A 19,574-nucleotide genomic window follows, 5' to 3' on the forward strand; every position below is an offset into this window, starting at 1 on the left:
TTTATTTCCCCAATAATGATAATAATAATAACAATTTTGAGGTCACAGAAAAGCAAACGTGCATGTAAATAATATGTAGGCTATTCCCATGGAGGCTGAGCTACAGTACATGGGCTGAATGTTGCCACTCAAAACCACTGACTCAACCTTTCCTTGTCCGTCTTATGTTGTATGCATGCTGCTAAAACAATTCATACAAACAGTATACCACTATGCCATTGTCCCTTCCACCCCCTGTACTAATCACTCGAGAGCGCAGAGTGGAATAATGGCACAGCGTCAGACACAATCAGGCGAAATCAGAGATCGCTTCAAGGAGAATTAAGGAGGGGATGCTCTGATTGTTGATGCTTCTGTGATGCAGATCAGTGGACGGCTGGCTGGGTCTGAGCACCCTGAGTCGACTCCGTCTGTGAAGACTGATTGAATAAGGCTACTGATGAGGCTATTGTGGCCGTAGGTACGTGGTGTGAATGCCCGACAGGCCCATGGCTGTCATCAATGACTGGCTGCCATTGTGGCAATCCACTGGGCCATGACTTTCCCTGCTGTGGTATATAGCATATCATGAGCCACTCAAATGAATATTGGGATTGTGCAGTTGATAGAAGGCTCATTATATCATTGGCACAACCATATACATGCATGAAGGTTCATTTAAAATTTGGCCAACCTTTTTTTTTCAGTTGACCTGACAAAGCCTGCTCATTACAATGTTTATATTCACATTTTGGAACGCTTTACATTACTGCTGCTTTGGTGGAGGAGTTAAATGAAAGTCCATCACATGTATTCTCATCCATTTTCCTTTTTTCTTCATTGGTGCAGAGGACAATGCAGTCTATAGCATTTCACCTTGTTTGCTGATTATTTAAGCTGTGTAGAAAAAAATTCCTTGAGCTGGAATCGAAAAATAAATAAATAAATGTTTGCATAAATGTATTCAATTTGATGCAACGGTGAGGAACACAAGCTAATCTAACTGTGAAAAAAATAGCAATAGCTTATGAGCCTTGGTTTGTTGAGCCATGTGATGTTAATGAATTTGTTGCAGGTTGTGTGATGCGAGTAGGCTGAACATATATATACATATATATACAAAAATTGAATTCTCATTTAGACGTCCATAATTGCAGATCTTAACCCAGTGCTTCTTTGAGACCCTCTGCAGCCCTGCAGATGTTCATTTCACCTGTTCAAGGGAAGTGACATTCAAATTCTGATGAACTGTGTTCTACAAATGTATAAGCACATTAACTGATGTTTATATTAAGGGGATTTCAAATCCTGTTTTATTTCAGTCATTTAGTTTCAGATTTTAATGAATGTATAAACAGCACGGACTCAACATTAAAGTTTTTTTTTTAAAGTTTTTAGCACCGGTGTCATGCAACAGTTTAATCGGGACACACTTCTCGCTACAGACCAGAGATACAAAAGCCTTAGAATAAATGGCTCAAAACCAGAAACAGTGTTTAAATCTACATGTAACGGCCTGTAAAACACAGCGTAGTGGGTGAATGTTGCGGAAGTAAACACTGGGCTCTTGTCTTTAACAGTGGCCACTTGTCTTTTCAATGACCCTTCTTATATCAATAACGACACACACTGGCACCCTCCGGTCGCCCATCAAACGCAGGCCCACTCGAGAAACCAGGAGAGAATTCCGCACCACCACAGAAATCACCATGGTGTCTCAACACATAGCCTACTCATCTGTTAAAGCAGCAGCCTCCGCCACTTCACTTTACGCTCTTTTGTATAATGTAGCAATGTGACTGGCAACAGAATGTTTTAACTGCTGCAGAACGATCAGCTCACACAAAGCATTATAAGATTGGACCCCAAGTGACGTACACCACCGGTCAAAGTGTAACTCCAGCGCAAAATCCATGTGACAAATTAAAAATTTGAATTTTTGACCTGGTGATGGCGCTGGATAAAAAATTAAGTGCTCGCTATATACAATTCATCCTGAGAGGGAACATATATGTGGCAAATTTCAAGGCAATCCATCCAATAATTGTCGAGACATTTCACTCAAAATCACAAATGTCAACCATGAGGTTGTGCAAGAGGAAAATTCAAAGGACAACAAAAATCATTAGGATATATCATCTGGGAACCATGAATGTCTTGACAAAATTTCATGGCAAACGTTGAGATATTTCAGTCTGTCAGTCTTCGGCCCAGACAGATTGCATTCATTGCAACATTGCTATCCATAGAACAACATTATTATCTTTTAAGAAATCCTCTTGCATCAGCAGCATTAAATGCAAAAAAATACAACTAACTGCTTTTTGACCTTTTCCCACCCACTCCCCTGCCATCCCACATAAGTACAATCAGCTGGGTTCATGACATGATGCTGAGTAGTCCCAACAGTGACTCATCATCAAAGAGTTTGTCCTCTTCCCCAGTGGAGAGGAGTTATATAACGTGCTGATGCAAATGCCCTCTGTCGCTCTTCAGTATTCATTTCTCTGCCCAGATTTGAGGAGTATGGCTGTGTGTTTTCATCTTTGCATCCCTGGAAGTCCTAGTAAAAGTTTGGTGTTTTCAAGGGTTTAAAATAAGCGAGTTTACAGGCAAAAATAAGCACTGCATCAGCTTGTGCTGGATGCACACACAGCCAAAATATTTGTAAAATATCCTTTTGAGTTTTACTTTGAGTTTTCCCTTCCTCCGCTTATTTTGTAGTGCATTAGGGAATTCCCTAATGGAGCAAACATATTGAGCACTGACATAAAACGTGTAAAAAAATGTGTATTCAATATCTTTAGATCAATGCAGTGTAGGGACTTACTTTTTTTCTTTAGAAGCAGAGATGAGTTTTGTAATCCAGCCTGGAACTACAGTGTCTTTGTACAATAAATCCATAATGATGAATCCATTAACCAAGTTATGTGGATCCACTTAAGTTAGTATCGTCCTGATTGTTTAGCATGAAAGCTAACAACTGGGCCTTTCAAAAGAGGGCTTCCATGCGATCCTACTGTAGGTCTTTCAGAAGTTTAGTAATCTGGCCGGGAACTGCAGTCTTTTTCAGAGACTTTGCACAATAATTCCAGAACAATACATCCACAAATGAATGGTTATTTATTCATCTTCTAATATGAGAAATAGTACAGTTTTACTCAGTTTTACTGTTAGCCACGGCCATCTTCACTCCCAGAATGCAGTGGGGTGAGTGTTTCGACCAATCAGTGGCTGTCATCCTGACTATCTTCTTCTTCTGTGGTGTTTTATGGCAGCCGGTATCTGCAATGTTGCCAATGCTGCCACTTTCCTGACTGTGTTAATTCGCTGTTACATATACCAAAAGTGGAACAAACGAGCCAAAATAATAATGATCTACCCATAGCTAGCGTAAATGTAATAAATAATGCATCAATTTATATTTTTGCATTTGGATAGTATTGTAGGAGGTGTATTGGAGATGGCACAACTAACTCTTTGGATAAAAGCATATGGACTTTTCTGTGAAACAATGTGTTGATTTTAGTTTCCCTTGATTGCCAAGACTTGGGAGATGACCATGACTTGATGCTAGAATAATTGTTTTTGCATTCAATTCTGACCTTAACCCTGTACAGTTCATGCACAGTCTAACGTTGCTAAACTTTATACCCGTTCCCGAATTCGGGGTGGTGGGCTTGATGTTCCTCGTTTGCCATCCCATGCCTCTGACACTGTGGAAGTACAATCTCTGGCCCAGTGAGCCTTTTGATGACACTTTCATCAGAGGGGAAACTCCAGCCTCTTCCACGTCCACAACCTCTGGCTCTGTCTCTTCCTCTGCCAGATCAAGCATAAGCCCTTTGCACCATCAAACGATTCTCAGCTGTTGCTTTGGAGTTTTTCCTTTGGTTTTCTTTCAGTTTCGGCATGCATGCAGTATTTTACTGTAGTAGTTTTTTTTTATTTTTTTTTTTATGTCGTTCATGCCACACACTTTCCCATGAAATGTCATCCGTGGTATTGGTTGGCTGTTCATTGTCACTGTGCGTGTTGAAAACTTGGAGCTCTCTGGAGAAATGATCATCAAACATCTCTTGTAGATCCTTTGAGACTTGGTCCAAAAGTAGCAGCTCCCTTGCAGTCTGATAGCTCAATAATGACTCCTGCAGTTCCATTTTCCACCTGTGGGCAACGTCCCCCCCCCTCCCCATTCGTGCTGCTGTTGTTGCATGTGCTGTTATTGTCCACCAGTTTTGCACACTTATCAGCTCTCTCTCTCTCTCGCTTTCTCTAGTCTGCTTCTTTCTCTCATAGCTTCAAACTTTGGAGTTCTTTGGCTCAATTATCTTTAAACTGCATCTGTTTTTGCTTCATATGGCTGTAGTACATGGTTTTTCAAGTTCTGCAGCACAAATACACCCACATCTCAAGCCGTCATCCCACATGTGGTCACACCACAATGAAATCTGCCAGAACACTGCAGAGTGCACAATGAACATGTATTTTGCAACAACAACAAAAAAATACAATACTCAATTCATGTTCTGTGAGTCTGGAAAAGAGAAGGGACATGCAGGGGGAACCTGCAATGTGTGAGAACAACAGACAGATTCATTGGGAAACCTAGCACTGTGTTATTAACATCTGTTATCATAATAGAGGTCAAGCAGAAGAGAATACACAGAAAAGCCCAGTTTCCCCTAATCTGACAGAATCCCTCCTTTCCAAAATGGAAAAAAAAGATCATTTGCAGAGACACTGCAATCATTGTAATTTTCCAAAGCACAACTTTCTCACCAAGCTCTGACTAGTGGGCAATACAAGACTATTATCATTGTAGATAGGGAAAGCATTTCCCCTACGGCCAACCTCCCATCTCCAATCTGTCTGTGTTTCCAGACAATATGACAGCTCTGATCGGCAGTTAATGGCCAGTAGCACTCCTCCACTTTCCCTTTTTTTCTTTCCTTTCACTTTCTTCCTGTCATTAACCCTGCAAGAGAGGACCCACAGAGCAGAACTGTGACTGAATTATCCGAGTCAAACAACCGTCTCATGCTGAAAGACCACCAATAGGACACCACCGCTGAGATGATGCCTACTCATAAATTCTTGGGTGTCTGGCCACTCTTAAACATGACGGACAAATTCCAAATACTCTCTGCTTATCAGCAAGAAAACATATTGTGAGGCTTTTACATTCTGAGTTGTGTATCTGTCTGCATCCAAACCCCTTCAACTGATTTTTCTTTTTTGTGCCAAAGATGTCCGATTTGTCCTGCGTCACTGGACGAATAACCAACAGGATTTGAGGGTGGGGTTGGGGGGTTCCTGTCATGTTACGTATTCTTCCACGTCACATACTATCATCACCTCTGTGTCCAAATGATGCATTTGTGGACGTAGCTGTCACATGAGTTTTCTAGTTTCTGGGGAGGAGTGGAAAAAAAACGTATTCACAGATGGATGCCTATTTGCTGGTTACTTTTTTGTCGTTGTAGGTTGTGTCCGAAAATAAATGTATACAACCACAAATTATACACAATGTACAGTTGATCAGATATTACAAACAACCGTTTCGAGCCTACAGCATTCAACCATTTATCATTTTTTGCTCTTTCATCTCCCATGCTGCACCGCTGTCATTCTGAGGACACCTGGGGGGTACAAACCAGAAAACAGTCAGTGCCTCTGACCCTGAAAATAGAGGTTGTACCAGCCTTACATATTTCCAACAGTGCAAAGAGACAAGGCCATGCAGGCGCTGTATTGCAGAAGCTCAGCCATATAGATTATTATATTACCGTAAACCTGATAGCACTTGCTCACGGATGAAGCTCCTATGTTGTGGCTGAGTGCAGCCATCTCGTCCCTCCAGGAATAAAATCACACTCAAGGCAAATCATGACTACTGCAGCATGATGTTTCCCCTCCCTTGGCTCTATCGAAGGGGCTGCCCGAATGTGCAGATTGGGGGGGAGCGGGAATTTGAGGTTTGGTTTATAGGGTCCTGTTTGCTGGATCCCCCCAGAATACATTATGTCCCCCTCCTGCTTTTACGATTGCAAGACTATTATCCAGCAGCCCCCAGTAAGTTCTTATCAGTGGCAGCCAGATGGAGAGCACACCAGCAATACCCCAAGACTTGTTGATCGAGCTGTGCCGGCAGAAAGGCTGTCATTGTAGAGAGGTTCTGTGGTTTCGGATTAGCATCTTTCGCTTTTTTTACCCCCTCTATTTTATAATCCAAGAGAAGTCTCATTAATGACTATTATTTCATTGGCTGTGTGAACAGCTTGAAGGGTTTACAAAGACAGCAGGGAAGACAAATTGACATGGCAAACATGGCATTTTTTCTGAGACGCTTTGTCTAAGCATGTGTCTATGTTTTCCTACCCGTTTCTTTGGCTTAATATGCATATTTAAAGACTGTAATAAGAGTCACCCTACACTGTAGTGGAAGAGTATTACTGTTAACCCATCAGACCGAATCTAATCAGCTGTAGTAAAGCAAACTGTGCATGGAGGGTTGTGTGTGCACGATATGCCTAACCCTAACCCACAAACAATATAAAATGACAAGAGTGAACTGGATACAACACTGTCCTCTAGTGCCGCTCACCGCTCGCAGCTAGGGGGTGTGCTACACTGAAGCAACCCTGCTGTTATTCAGTGGTCGCATGCAGTAAATACATGCAGGGATACGACACTAGTTTGGAGAAGAAAAACATGTCCGTGTGTCTTTTCCCTCAAAGTAATAAGCTGAGTGCGAAACTGTGATGGTGCGTCAACAAAAACTGTTGTTGACTGCTCCACCAGCCATCTGATGTCACTGCCGAAAAAGGGCAAGAATAGGCATCCACCAGTACGCAGACTCCGGCCCCCACCTCAATTTTACCTCAGGGGGAAATACCCATGATGCACTTCTTGATGCTTTTGTATTGAATTGGTGTCGCATTGGTGCTCTGACCCACTTTTGCAGCAGCAGGCATGTTATTTTAAGATTTCATTAACGGGAAGACCAGTGCAAATGAAAGGTGAAGAGGCTCAGACACACAGTCACATCAACTGTCCGTTTATTTTTAGGAATTCAAATCGGTTTGAGCGTGTCTCTCCTGCTTCTGTGCAGCCTGCCTGCCACAAAAAGTGTATTAGTGTGTGCTTCCGAATGCACAACATACATGAGTAACATTGATGACTAATCATATTTTGTCAAGTCATCTAGTTATGAACATGTAGGCTAATTTTTGCTCTGAGGAAGACTGAGTTTTGAGCTTGATCCTGTCACTAAAAACACCAGACGCAAAACTAAAGATATAAAGCATAGTTACATAGCACAGGTAACAGAGCTGCTAAACTTTAAAACCAGACTGTATTCAATTTGTTTGTTTTTAAATAGGAAATTATACTGTAGATAAATAATGTGGTCCAAAGGTTTCTACCTAAGAAATAGTCAAACATTTTGGAAAATACATTTATTAACTATTGCAGATTGTTAGATGAGAAGATTGATACCACTCTGTTTGTGAAAGGTAAATATCTCTAGCTCTAGCTAGTGGCCAATTAGCTTAGCTTAGCACGAAGACTGGAAACAGCTACTTTTTTTATTTTTATCCATAAAATAGTATGAACAAAATGATTTTGTTACATTTGGACAGAGCCAGTCTAGCATTCCCCCTTTATAATGTGCAGTGTTTATGCTATGCTAAGCTAATGGTACTCTGGCTCCAGCTTTAGCACAAAGAGTAGTCTTGCATTGCCAGACCTTCCTTCACAGGGCTGCGGAGGAGGGTCTGGCTAGTCCACACAGCATTCCAGGATAGGAGAAAAAGGTGCTCTGGTTTATTGGCATTTCCTTAACCAATCACAATCGTCTTTGGCGGCGCTATTCACCGGATGCAATAGCTTAGAGGTGCTGCTGCAAAATAGCCTCAAGGAACTTGTTTTGGTGGAACATGTGGTCGTTCAAAAGTTGTTTTAGTCGTGCAACAGAAAACTCAGATTGGACAGATAGTCTAGCTAGCTGTCTCGATTTACCCTGCAGAGATCTGAGGAGCAGTTAACCATAGTCCTCAGAAATCCACCGGAGTTCAACATTACAACACAAAGAAAGCGGAAGGGACATCCACCAGCACCGGAGCAATCCCCTTAATGAATTGTCGTAGATATAGACTACAGAAAGAGTGGATAAAGTGGAAGCAGCTAGCATGGCTACAGGTCAGACAATCTAGATATAGCTTGGTGGATTTTCTGACCTCTTTGTTTTTTGGTGTAATAAACAGGCTGCTGCATGTTTACAAAACTCCTATTGAATGCCAAATGTTATGACACACCATTAAAAATCTGCTGGACAAACAATAAGCCAAAGGAGATGCCAACCCAACTGGTTACTCAATATCTTTAAATAATCTCAGTAATTATGAATAAGTCACATTACACTCAGTGTTTTTCAAGCACAAAATCAATTGCTGAAGTCTGAGCTTTTTTGCTCTATTACAGGCCCTGTAATCCTTTATATAATGTATCTGAGGCCTTTATTACACAGCAGGTCCAGCACACACTGCCAGTGTAACAACATAACATAACATAACCCCGGCCCATTTGAACTCACCAGTTCAAACACATTATACTTGCATCATTAAGAGGGTTATGGTGGTTATTACAAGCTACTCTCTGTGAGAACGTCCAGATGCTCTTTTTGTCAAGCTCAGGATCAAAGCTGGACGAGGGGGGGGTTTTGTATCCATCAGGCACTTGGAGCCTCCGCAATGACGTGGCAAACCACGAAAGACACAAAATGGAGTCCCAGCTGGCCCCACACCAGTGTGAGTCAAAAGGCCAGAGGGGGGAGAGAATGCTTCAGGCTCGATTAGGCCCACATCCTATCTCTTTCTGCAGCCACTGAGCTCCATCACCTCGAGTCATTAACACCAAATTCACAGCTGCCACTCAGAAGCCTTAGCAGGTGGAGGCTGCTTTTTGCTGGGTTTTTTTTGTAGGGACATGCTGACAAACAGGGGCGGTGTGCAAAAATGAAATAAGTCATATACAGTACCTCGATAACATCCTGTACTTTATTCTCAGCGCCATTTTTTCATTTCAGAGTTTTCAGAAAACCTGCCTTCACATCTCGTGACAAGGAGAGCAGAACTGACGCTTGCATGCCTCAGGAGATGGGAAGATATGAGTGCTGGCAGAGATATACACCCACCATTTTTTCTTCCTCAAGCTGCTGAGCAGACCAGCGTACACCTGTCCCCTTTGGCTGTGAACAGGCTGAGAAGAACTTTGGGTCGCCTCTGCTGGCCTGAAATGTTTCTACACTGTCCGAAACTCCACCAGCTTTTTGTTTTTGTTTTGGATGAAAACATGAGACAGAAAGAAAAGGAAGGGTGAAGAAGAGATGGAAGAAGTGATGTGAGGCGGGGGTTGGGGGGGGGGGGGGGGGGGGGACGGACAGATTGGGATGCGAGACTGAAAGATAAGCAGATAGCCGGTGTGTGAATGGGAGTGACAGTGACCGAGTCCCATGCAGAGATAAACAGCCCGGGTGCAGCCCCTGTAATGGCTCTGCACGAGTAATTTGTCACTCCATGTGAAAAGCAAACAGCAGGGAAGGCAATGGAAACACTTTGCTCTGACACTTACCATCGCCCAAGGATGTCTCACCAAGCTTTTCCATTTATCTACACAACTGGTGCGACCCACTCCTCTGGTCAAGAGACAGAATACAAATATGCCTCTGAGAGCAAATTGAATACGCATTTGTTCCGCAATTCATTTGTCAATCCCATTTCAGCTCACAGAAGACAGAAGTTAAATAATTTGGTGCTGATGTGATGCAAGATAAAAGCAAAGGCAGGGCGACCTCTAGCTCACCCAGTAAGGGCGTGCGCCCCATGTAGGCTGAGGCCTTTACAGCGGCCCGGGGTTCGAATCCGACCTGCGGCCCTTTGCTGCGTGTCATTCCCCATCTCTCTCCCACCTTTCCTGTCTATCCACTGTCACTATCAAATTAAGGGAAAAGCCCCCCCCGCCAAAAAAAAAAAAAGTATCTAAAAAGATAAAAGCAAAGGCAACATAACTCACTGAAATCTCTGTATGAACAAATGGTTTTCATTTGTTGTCAGGTCAGACACAGTAACACACTTTGCAACAAACGCAGGTTTTAAATCGCTCGGTTCAATTACAGCATAAGAATCACAGGATAATGTCAACAAAATTATTTTTCACAGTGTCTATGAACAGAAAGGTTACCCCTCCACAAAAACAAGGTGCTGGAAAATGGAAATTGACAATCCACCATTTTGGAGCAAATAACAAGAGGAGTGATTTGTAAAAATGATCTAATATGTGAGCACTGCCATCTTGTGGGTGTTTCGTACGCAACACACACTTCTGCTCTTTAGCGACAGCAGCTGCAAGTCATTTTTATGGCTTATGGCAAAATATACATCCTGAAATGCACATTCTGAAAAGAATTAACTAAATCAACTTAATTAACTAAATCAATTTAAGAAAAATGCAAATCTGCTACATAAAACATAAAAATCCATGTTGGTGTTTTTGTAAAAGGCATTATGTTTCACCCCCACTACATACAATTAAAAATTCATCAACCTATTAAAATGCTCTCTGCCGTGCCCCCCATCTGTTGCATGTGAGGATGCAACACCCTCTGCCTTTTCCCTGCGATGGGCAGAAGCTCGCCGCTAGCTTTCATATGGTCTATTTTCCTGGACAGGTCAGCGTCGCTGTCAATGACCAGGGTGCACCTGTTGGCGTAGCTGACCAGAGTCTCTTCTCCTTGGCGAAACATGCCCACCAGGGGGACCATGTCTTTGCCGGCTAGATGGAGCTCGGCAATCGATGCCGTGTTGGCGATGGTGTTCCGGTCGATTCCGAGGTGGCGGAAGGCTTCGCTCATGCTCTTCTTCTTGATGAAGGCTGACAGGACTTGTTTGTAGCGGTGGACGACATACTGGACACCGGTGGCTGGTGGAATGAATGAATGATTAAGGCATGTTATTACATGGTTATTACAGAAGTGATGAGGACTCTTTATGCCATCACAAAGGCAGAGTCTTGATCAGCTTGTGCAAAAGGGATCAAATCTTTGAACTTAAAACTTTTATAATGCCATCTTTACTGTCCTTTTAACTAGCTGTCTTACTTTCCAATGGACATTAGTGAAAATACTTTCTTCTTTCTTCCTTCACAATTTTTATTCTCTTTACACACGATTTAGCCTATTCCAATTTAATACAAATTCTAAATCAAAAGGATGTGCTCTAATTCTCCAACTCGGGTTAATTAAACAAGTTTAAAGTATTTTTATTTGTATTTCTTACCCATTTTTTAACAGGGAGGTATATCTACATCTATCTAACTTCACACTTGTTTTTGCTGTGACAACAACAGTAAAAATGCTTTTTCAGAAGTATATCAGGCATTGACTTGAATTATTGGGGAACGGTTAAATGTGTATATGTTTACAAATGGTCAGTGAGCACTCTAACACACTAAACAAAAACTTACTAAACTTTAGAATGACAAGACATGATAATTACCCCTCTTCCTGCTGTAGTCCTTCCCTTTCCTTGATCTTTTCTTGTCCTTATGGTGTTTCTTCCTTCTGTATTCACTTGAGGCCGCTGAAACTTCAGAGGATTCCGACGCCTCAGTGCCGCTGCCGCTGCTGTCAGAGGAACAAGAAGAAGCTTTTTCTCTCCTCCGAGATTTGTTTTCCATGTGCTGCACTTTGCTGGGTTTAGGAGCTGCGTATGAGCAACACAAATGACATGAATGACATGAAAAAAAAGCTCACTCAGTTGATACTTTTGAATCTGGATTGAAAACCCACCTCTACTCATTATACTAGAGCCAACCATGACACACCATCCTTTCTGCGTCCTTCACAAACAAACCTTGGTAACACTTTACTTGAAGGTATCTACATAACCCCCATTTTCCACCAACTGCGGAACGTCTGCGCATCCGCTCCGGAACCGCGGCGGAGTCATTAGGTTTCCATTAAAGTCAATGTGTGTGTTTTCAAAATAAAATATACCGTGCTCACGGCGGATCATATTTCCCTGCACTACACCTTGAAAACGTCATAATGGGCGGAGACAGGCCTGAAGTCGGAATAGAAACAAACTGTTGGTGGTTTTGTGGTTCTGCTTGTGGAAAACTACGCCCTGTTATATCGCGCGATCATACGTGATCTCGTGGGTCCTAGTGACTTCAGCCGTCAGTCACGGCCACAGCTGCGCCGCAACAAATATGGACCTGGTGGGTACTGACGGATGGCGGAGCACGGAGCCAACACGCAGCAGAGCCGATCCGCAGCCGTTCTGCAGTTGGTGGAAATCCGCCGTAAGAGTGACATGACACAGTCATGACACATGAACCCTAACCATAACTTGTCACGAAGAAGCGTTATGTCATAAACGTTTATGACTTGTTTATAATGTTTATGACACGTTCATGACAGTGTCATGTCACTCTTATGTAGATACCTTCAAGTAAAGTGTAACCCAAACCTTTTCACTCATTGTCTTATGTTGCTGGTTTTGTATTGTTTATTATTTGTGATTAATGCTGTTCAACTGGTTTGTTGCCGTCTGTTATTTCTGTGTTCCTTTAATTGTAAAGTGCACTGAGAACATGTTTAATGGTGATTTTACACTTTAAATGAATGTGATTGGTTGACTGATGAATAAGAGCAACCAATCACTTCGGACACTGACCTTCAATCACTGGACTGGGTGATGCAAAGGTCGGCACGGCGCGGTTACTTGTGAGGTTTTCAATCTGGCTCCTCAGGAACTTGCGGTCCTGCATCAGGTCCTCCACCTGCTTCTCCAGTGCAGCGATGCGCTCCTGTTTGCTCTCCAGCATGCACTGCAGCTTGGTGATGGTCAGCAGCACCCGCGGGGGCAGGCTTTCCTGATGTGAGGCGGCTAGAGCAAAGACAAGTGTGAATGTGATGAATAATACTTTTTTTGGTGGTGTGGTGTGGCTAGTCGTTTCAGCCCACTCATTCTGTGATCTGTTGGGGGCGGCTAAGAAAAAAAGGGAACCGTACAAAGTATTAAAATAAAAATACAGCATTATGATTTTGACTATGAGACATGAATATCATGCCAATGACAATGATAGTGTCAAAGGGAAGCAGTGTAATTGCTTTATGGCATAAAACAGGAAGTGTCCACTTTTCTTGTACCTCAGGTAAAGAAGAAACTTTTTTCAAGCTGGCAGCTGTTGGTTCAAGGGAAATATGAATTCCCAATAGAATGAATAAGAACATATAACATTATTTCCAATCCTACTGAGTAAAATGAACTACTGACATGAAGCCCCAAAATTGCACCCAGTGGTCTACATTTGGATACAGACTGCGTATCATCTTAAACAGGGGCGTAAAGACTGAGACTACACCTGGAACATTCGTTTTATTGCACCAAGTTATAAAAATGTATGTAACGAAGGCACACTGGCACAGAACGGCAGCAGATACGGTGTGACAGTGCTCTCACCAGACATGGCACTACTGGGCGTGTTATCCTGGACAGCATCTGCCGAGGCTCCCGTTTGAAAGTTCTCCCACTTGATGATGCGGAGGTCCTCTTGTTCCTGTTTCAGCCAGACCGGAGAGGTCAGCCTGTCTTTGCACCTGACAGAGCTGGAGTCGATCTCTAAGCAGGGGGAATAACCCGACGGCTCCTGCTGCCACACGGACGACATCTCTTCAAACCTGGGAGAGGAAGGAAGAGAGGGAAGTTATGGGGACAGTTTCAGGAAACGGTTTTTTACATCCCAAAGAAAAACAATTGTTTATTCTTAACATTTCCATTTTGTAAATGTAATGTTAATTGTTTATTGTAATGTAATGACAAAAAAAAAAAAAAGAAAAAGAAAAAAAAATGCATGGTGAGGTGTAAGCACAGATTGGGGTATACTGTACTTGTTTGATAAAAAATGACTCATTGTGGTAACAGTTAGTTACAGCCAAACATTCAAAGCAAGGACCTCCTCTCTCAGAGTCTATCGTAACACTTTACCGTAAAGACAAATACACGGAGACTAGGGCTGCAAAAGATATATATATATATATATTTTTTTTTATAATCATCGCAATATCAACTGGCGCAATAAACGCATCACAAAAGACACTCTGAGATTTTTTGTGTGTGTTGAAAGAAAATACCAGTAGAAAACTTTAAGGGTTAGGATTAGGGTTGGTGCCTTTTATATTCAACTGAATGCTCAATTTGTTGGAAATGATTTCCTTTCATTTGCTTCAAATTCAACAAGCAATTTGTTGTATTTTAGCAGAATACTGTAAGAGTACACTTTAATATCTGTTTCACAGAGCACACTTTAATATCTGTTTATTTATCGCAAGTAATATCGTTATCGGGATAGTCAACAATGTTATCGCATATCGCATATTTTCCTCATATCGTGCAGCCCTAATGGAGCAGTTTTTTTTCCCTCAAACTTCTGGTTTTAAGGTGGTTATCAATCAGCAATTAAACTTGGACTCAAGCTGTTTCCATAGCAACAAGACACACATCTCGTAAAATATGATCTGAATCTTATAATTAACAGACAAAGATCTTGTAATTGAGATCTTTTATGAAATATGGATCTTGTAATTAAAAAGATGCTACATCAAAATTTTAGATAGAGATGTAAAAATACAACATGATTCATCATGCCAGGATGCATGAGTAATGCTTGTGTAGCATTTATTTAACGCTTGAATTGGTGCGTCATGATTGAATGCATCGTGTGACATGAACTGCTCTGACTCGATATTAAAATAAAAAAAGATTATTCATCATGCAATGGGCCATCAAGTCATTAACATGTCATACTAACAAAGACCAAATGCAGCAAGCTTGAGACACAAAGTAATATATAGCTAGTTTTTAATATCGCCTTTTTGTTTTTGTTTTTGCAGTTCACTGGTTTACAACTAATTTAATGACATGAAATGAACGAGTGACTTAACCGTCATATATCAATTATTCTGTAAGGCTTAAATGATACAGATACAGGAGGTCACTTAATACAAAAGCACATTGTATTCAACAAAGAAAAACAATTGGGAGGTCTTATCTCGTAGTTATGACCTTGGTATCTTATTATTTTAACTTACTATGTTATAGTTAAGAGAATAAACTTCATAATTACAAAATATGAATGTCATAATTACAAGACCAGGTGTTATGCTGTATTCTGTGACCCATCAGATTATGTTATTTAAGATACTTTTATTCCACTACAAATGTTATCATACTATTGCATGCTTTTTTTGGACAGCTGTTACCAAACATGGTATAACCATATGAATTTGGCTTAAACATGGAATTTGTATTGTCAGGTGAGATGTTGGTTTATGTGAGTATGTAGGGTCACAATTGTTTGGATAACAGTAGAGAGAGAGAGAGCAGAGAGAGAAAAAGATAGAGAGATAGATAGATAGAGAGATAGATAGATAGATACTTTATTAATCCCCAAGGGGAAATTCAAGGTCCCAGTAGCTTACAGACATCACACACAACATACACATACATCATACATCATGAGAGTGGGTGTCATGGTGGTGGTAGTGCAAATAAGTCCAATAGTGCAAGGATAAAGTCTAGAGACCAGCATTAAATATGGACAATGTAAGAGAATAATGTAGACATAGTAATATAAACTATATTAGTGCAAGGATAAAGTTTTAAAAAAGACAGCATTAAATATGGGCATTATAAGGGAATAAAGTAGACAGTAGGATAGACAGTAAATACTATGGGAGCAGCATTTTTGCCATTAGCCCTACCTGTCAAAATCAGGAGACACTTTTTTTTAAATATGAGATATTAAATCCAAATGATAAGTTACCAAAGTCATAATAACAAGATAAGGCCTCCATTGTTTTAAAAATTGGTTACGCTTCTGTTTGGTACATTTACTTTACTTATGTACTGTTTTGAGAATTAATTTCTAAATATCAGCGGTCAATCAGAATTTATAGTAAACTACTTATCTGCAAAAAAGAATTATTGTAAAAACAATATACTACAATGCATTAGTTGTTTATTAATTCAATAAGGATCTTCTCTACATTCATTTATATATGAATTTCTGCATGGAAAAAAGCAACTGCTTATCTGAATAAGAACAACACACTAATCAATGCAAGGAATGAGGTATTTTAATCATTTGAATGACATTTGAATGTATATTGGGGTTTTTTATATGCCCATGTCCTCATGCAATTAAATAAACAATAATAATTTTATAATCTTCATTAACTGTGTCCAGCGTTTCCATGACATAGTCAGGTGTGGCCCTTCAGTTAATGCGGTTAATGCGTTATTAATAATTGACAAACAATCCTTTTATTACTGCAGCGTACAATGCTTTTACCTTTGAACTGAATGACTTAATAACGGGAGACAAAACTGATAACGACCGAATCATTTATTAATCCATGAGCTATGAAGCATTAATATATTTATCACATTAGAACACGGTGAGTCATGCATTAGTTAAGCATTAATTAAGAATGAGCAGGGGACCATCGTGTGTGTGCTTACATCTGAATTTCATTTTTAGAACCAGGCTGCAGAATTCTATTTTATGTGAAGAAATGTAATAATTTACTTTTTTTTTTATAAACACAAAGGTTTTGTACTGTACATGTGAGCCAGAATTATATAATGATGCATATGATGTAGAGAGAGTGAATCTCTTTTTTTAATTCAAGTTTATTAGGCTAAGAGGTCTCTATGGGTTCCCCAAAAATCTCACTAAATGGACTTCAAGGTGCTCACCACTTCCACTACTAGTGACTAGACTAATGCTTGATTTAAGCTAAAAGATAATAAAGTTAATCCTTAACATATGCAACAAATCCATATTTGTTTAGGACATCAAAGGAAGGAGTTGTTCTTACATCAACAAAAAAGTATTTGCCCTTTGTGTGTCTCCTAGACTGTAAAATGCATATATTTAGAGGTTGCAGCATGTAGAGACATGCACCTTGTAATTTGCAACACTTTGAAGTGTAAACGTGCGGTATACTAGCTGCGGCCGACCTGTCGAGCGCCAGTGTGACGTCATGGGAGCGCCATCACTGTTTATACTCCCGCATGGTGGTCGCAACACTAGTTGCAGTCTTCTCCTGAACAGAGGTGGCACTAATGAGGAAAGGCTACCGACTTTGCTATTCCTACGGACTAGAAGAAGAAGAAAAAAGGTAAACGACGGCAGAACTGGCAGTAGCACTGACGTCAATGCTTCGAATTGATTCGATGACCTACTTCGTCGGATCAAGCCTTTCTTTCACCATAAAAGAACTCATCTTAACCCAGTCAGTTTACAAGAGAGACTTGCAGTCACTCTGAGAGTCCTGGCATCCGGTTACCCTCGAGCTCCTTCAGGCTTCCTGTTTCCGCTTTGTTGCGCGCCGCTGAAAAAAATAGAGTGGTGCGTGCCCTCTGGACGCGCACTCAAAATCCTGGCGCGCAGCGAGAACTACGTCATTTTGACGTCACATTGACGCGCGCAAGCTCGGATGCGGCTACTGTAAAACGGCCTTTAGGGGTTAGGTTGTTTGGTTTTCTGTTGAAACATGAACAACTCTAATGGTAGGAAGCCATGAGAAGCCTATGAGACATAACACGATGCATCCTATTGGGTAACACTTTATAATGCAAACATCTACATCACTTTGTTTATGTCACATTTACAAGATAGTTTTCCTTATTTTATCATTATTATATGTATTTGTGTGTTTTTTTTATAGAAGTGTGGCATTGGAGGACAATGGTGCACTGAAACCAAAAACATCTTGTGGGTACCAGTTACCATTTAGGGGAGAATGTTTAACCATTCGTCAGATGTTTACAATTAAATGAAGTGAGGAAAAAAGAACTGTTTTAAATCTGATGTGACTTGTCAACATTACTAAAGATTGTTTATTTTACCCAACTGTCGAAACAAACAGCAGATGGCGAGAGAACCTCACTTTTAGTCCCTCAAACTCCACACACCCTGAATCCTACATTTCCCATAATGCAACTTAACTGCATCTTTCATTAGACCCCAACTGCGTTCTAAATGGCCACGTGTTTGTTACCCCAACCTCCAGGTTCTAATGCAGCCCACCTTTTAAAATGTGTTGAGTGCCCCTTTAACTAATCACAGGAACTCATAGTGCCTTTATAATTACTTAATGCTGAGCAACAGAAATGTATAATGATGCATTTAATCATCAAAAGTCATTAATTAGTTGTGCATCTGTTTTGAAACCCTATTATAAATTGTTACCTTACCTAATATGTTTATGGGCTGCAGACTATCTTAATGGGAGGTGGTGCATTCAGGTGCTTGGCTGGATGCAACATTTAAACGGCGGAATGAAAGTACAGTGGTTTATCTACTTTTGTTGCAGGAAGTGGATATCATCACTGTTTTACTTCACGTCTCCATGGAGATGACGATAGACACTACTATTCTGTCATGTGCAAGCTGCAGCACCTGAACACATCATGCTGCAGTGATTAATCTGCCCTCAACACCTGACACAATGTGTTAACATGAAAATTACACACACGGAAGTGAGCTACCGCATATATAAAGGAATTTTACATTGTCAGCGTTAACACATGGAGTAAAAATAGAAATTAAGTGCGATAATGCAACGACAAAGGCAACGTGCCTATTATCTTGATCACTATTGATTTGTTGCAGGAATATAAAGGTGTTTTAATTGCTAATCATTTTAAATCAGCATATTTGGCATGACATAAGTTATGGACCTCATAAACCATACAAAGGTATAGTGTTTAGAAGGTTTAGTAGGCTGAGGGACAACCGTTTTTCCTTGCAGTGGTTTTAATTAGCTTGTACCAAGATGGATGCTAATGACTGTAATGGTAATTACCAGCAAAGAGGGGGAAAAGAAACAAAACAGCCAGTGGAACATACAGGAAAACGTACCTTCAAAAGAGTCCAGCGGATAAAACTGCTGTTGGAGGTGTTCCTGTGCTTGTATCGATGTACGCTGAAGCCTCACTTCGTGTAAAATGCCCCTTTTTCAAAAAATATAAACAGAGACGAGTGAAAAAAAATGCGAGACAACTAGTACAAAACGCATGTCTGGGGAGGCGCCAGAGAGCACTGACGCCACTGTACCATTACGTTGCCTTCACTGGCGCGACGGAAAGTCGTAATTCTCAAGTATATACGAAATCTTTGTGGAAGAACAATCCACACTGTGAAAATACTCTGTTACAAGTAAAAGTTCTGTGCGCGGTCACGGAAGGATGTCTGTATCATGTCGACCGCCGACCGTTTTGTTGTCATTACTTAAGAGGGGGGCGGCAGAAACTACGCACTACAGCTTTAAAGGGGAATGTCCTTTTATGACTGCGAAGTGTTTTTAAAGTCTATGGTTTGGACTCTGCACTTGGCAGCCACTGAATGTTTGATAAGGTTGTCATGGAAATCATATTACATGGGTTGCGACAACTGCATTATGCATAAGCATGAGCACCGTGGCAGCTGTTACGAATATTTTAACTTCACAAAAACTTTGACTT

General features: G+C 40.9%; 1 protein-coding gene across 1 annotated transcript; it reads right to left on the reverse strand.

The window, feature by feature from the left end:
- Nucleotides 1-10,049: 10,049 nt before the first annotated feature.
- On the reverse strand, nt 10,050-19,170 carry LOC116048567 (coiled-coil domain-containing protein 106-like). Its single transcript, XM_031297715.2, has 5 exons — nt 18,973-19,170; nt 13,506-13,723; nt 12,717-12,929; nt 11,535-11,741; nt 10,050-10,959 (listed from the first exon to the last, which is right to left on the reverse strand). The coding sequence occupies exons 2-5, from the start codon at nt 13,711-13,713 to the stop codon at nt 10,580-10,582; spliced, it is 1,008 nt and encodes a 335-aa protein (XP_031153575.1). The 5' UTR covers nt 13,714-13,723; nt 18,973-19,170; the 3' UTR covers nt 10,050-10,579.
- Nucleotides 19,171-19,574: the final 404 nt, after the last annotated feature.

This window comes from Sander lucioperca, chromosome 23 (assembly GCF_008315115.2).
Source record: "Sander lucioperca isolate FBNREF2018 chromosome 23, SLUC_FBN_1.2, whole genome shotgun sequence".
In the NCBI taxonomy this organism is placed as follows: domain Eukaryota; kingdom Metazoa; phylum Chordata; class Actinopteri; order Perciformes; family Percidae; genus Sander; species Sander lucioperca.

What these genes read in the sequence shown, in the direction of transcription:
- LOC116048567 (XM_031297715.2), bottom strand. Translation starts at nt 13,713, where the DNA reads ATGTCGTCCGTGTGGCAGCAGGAGCCGTCGGGTTATTCCCCCTGCTTA. An exon ending in ACCCAGTCCAGTGATTGAAG is followed by an intron (nt 11,742 to 12,716) that starts GTCAGTGTCCGA and finishes GCTCATACGCAG; the next exon opens with CTCCTAAACCCAGCAAAGTG. An exon ending in GGACTACAGCAGGAAGAGGG is followed by an intron (nt 10,960 to 11,534) that starts GTAATTATCATG and finishes TCATTCCACCAG; the next exon opens with CCACCGGTGTCCAGTATGTC.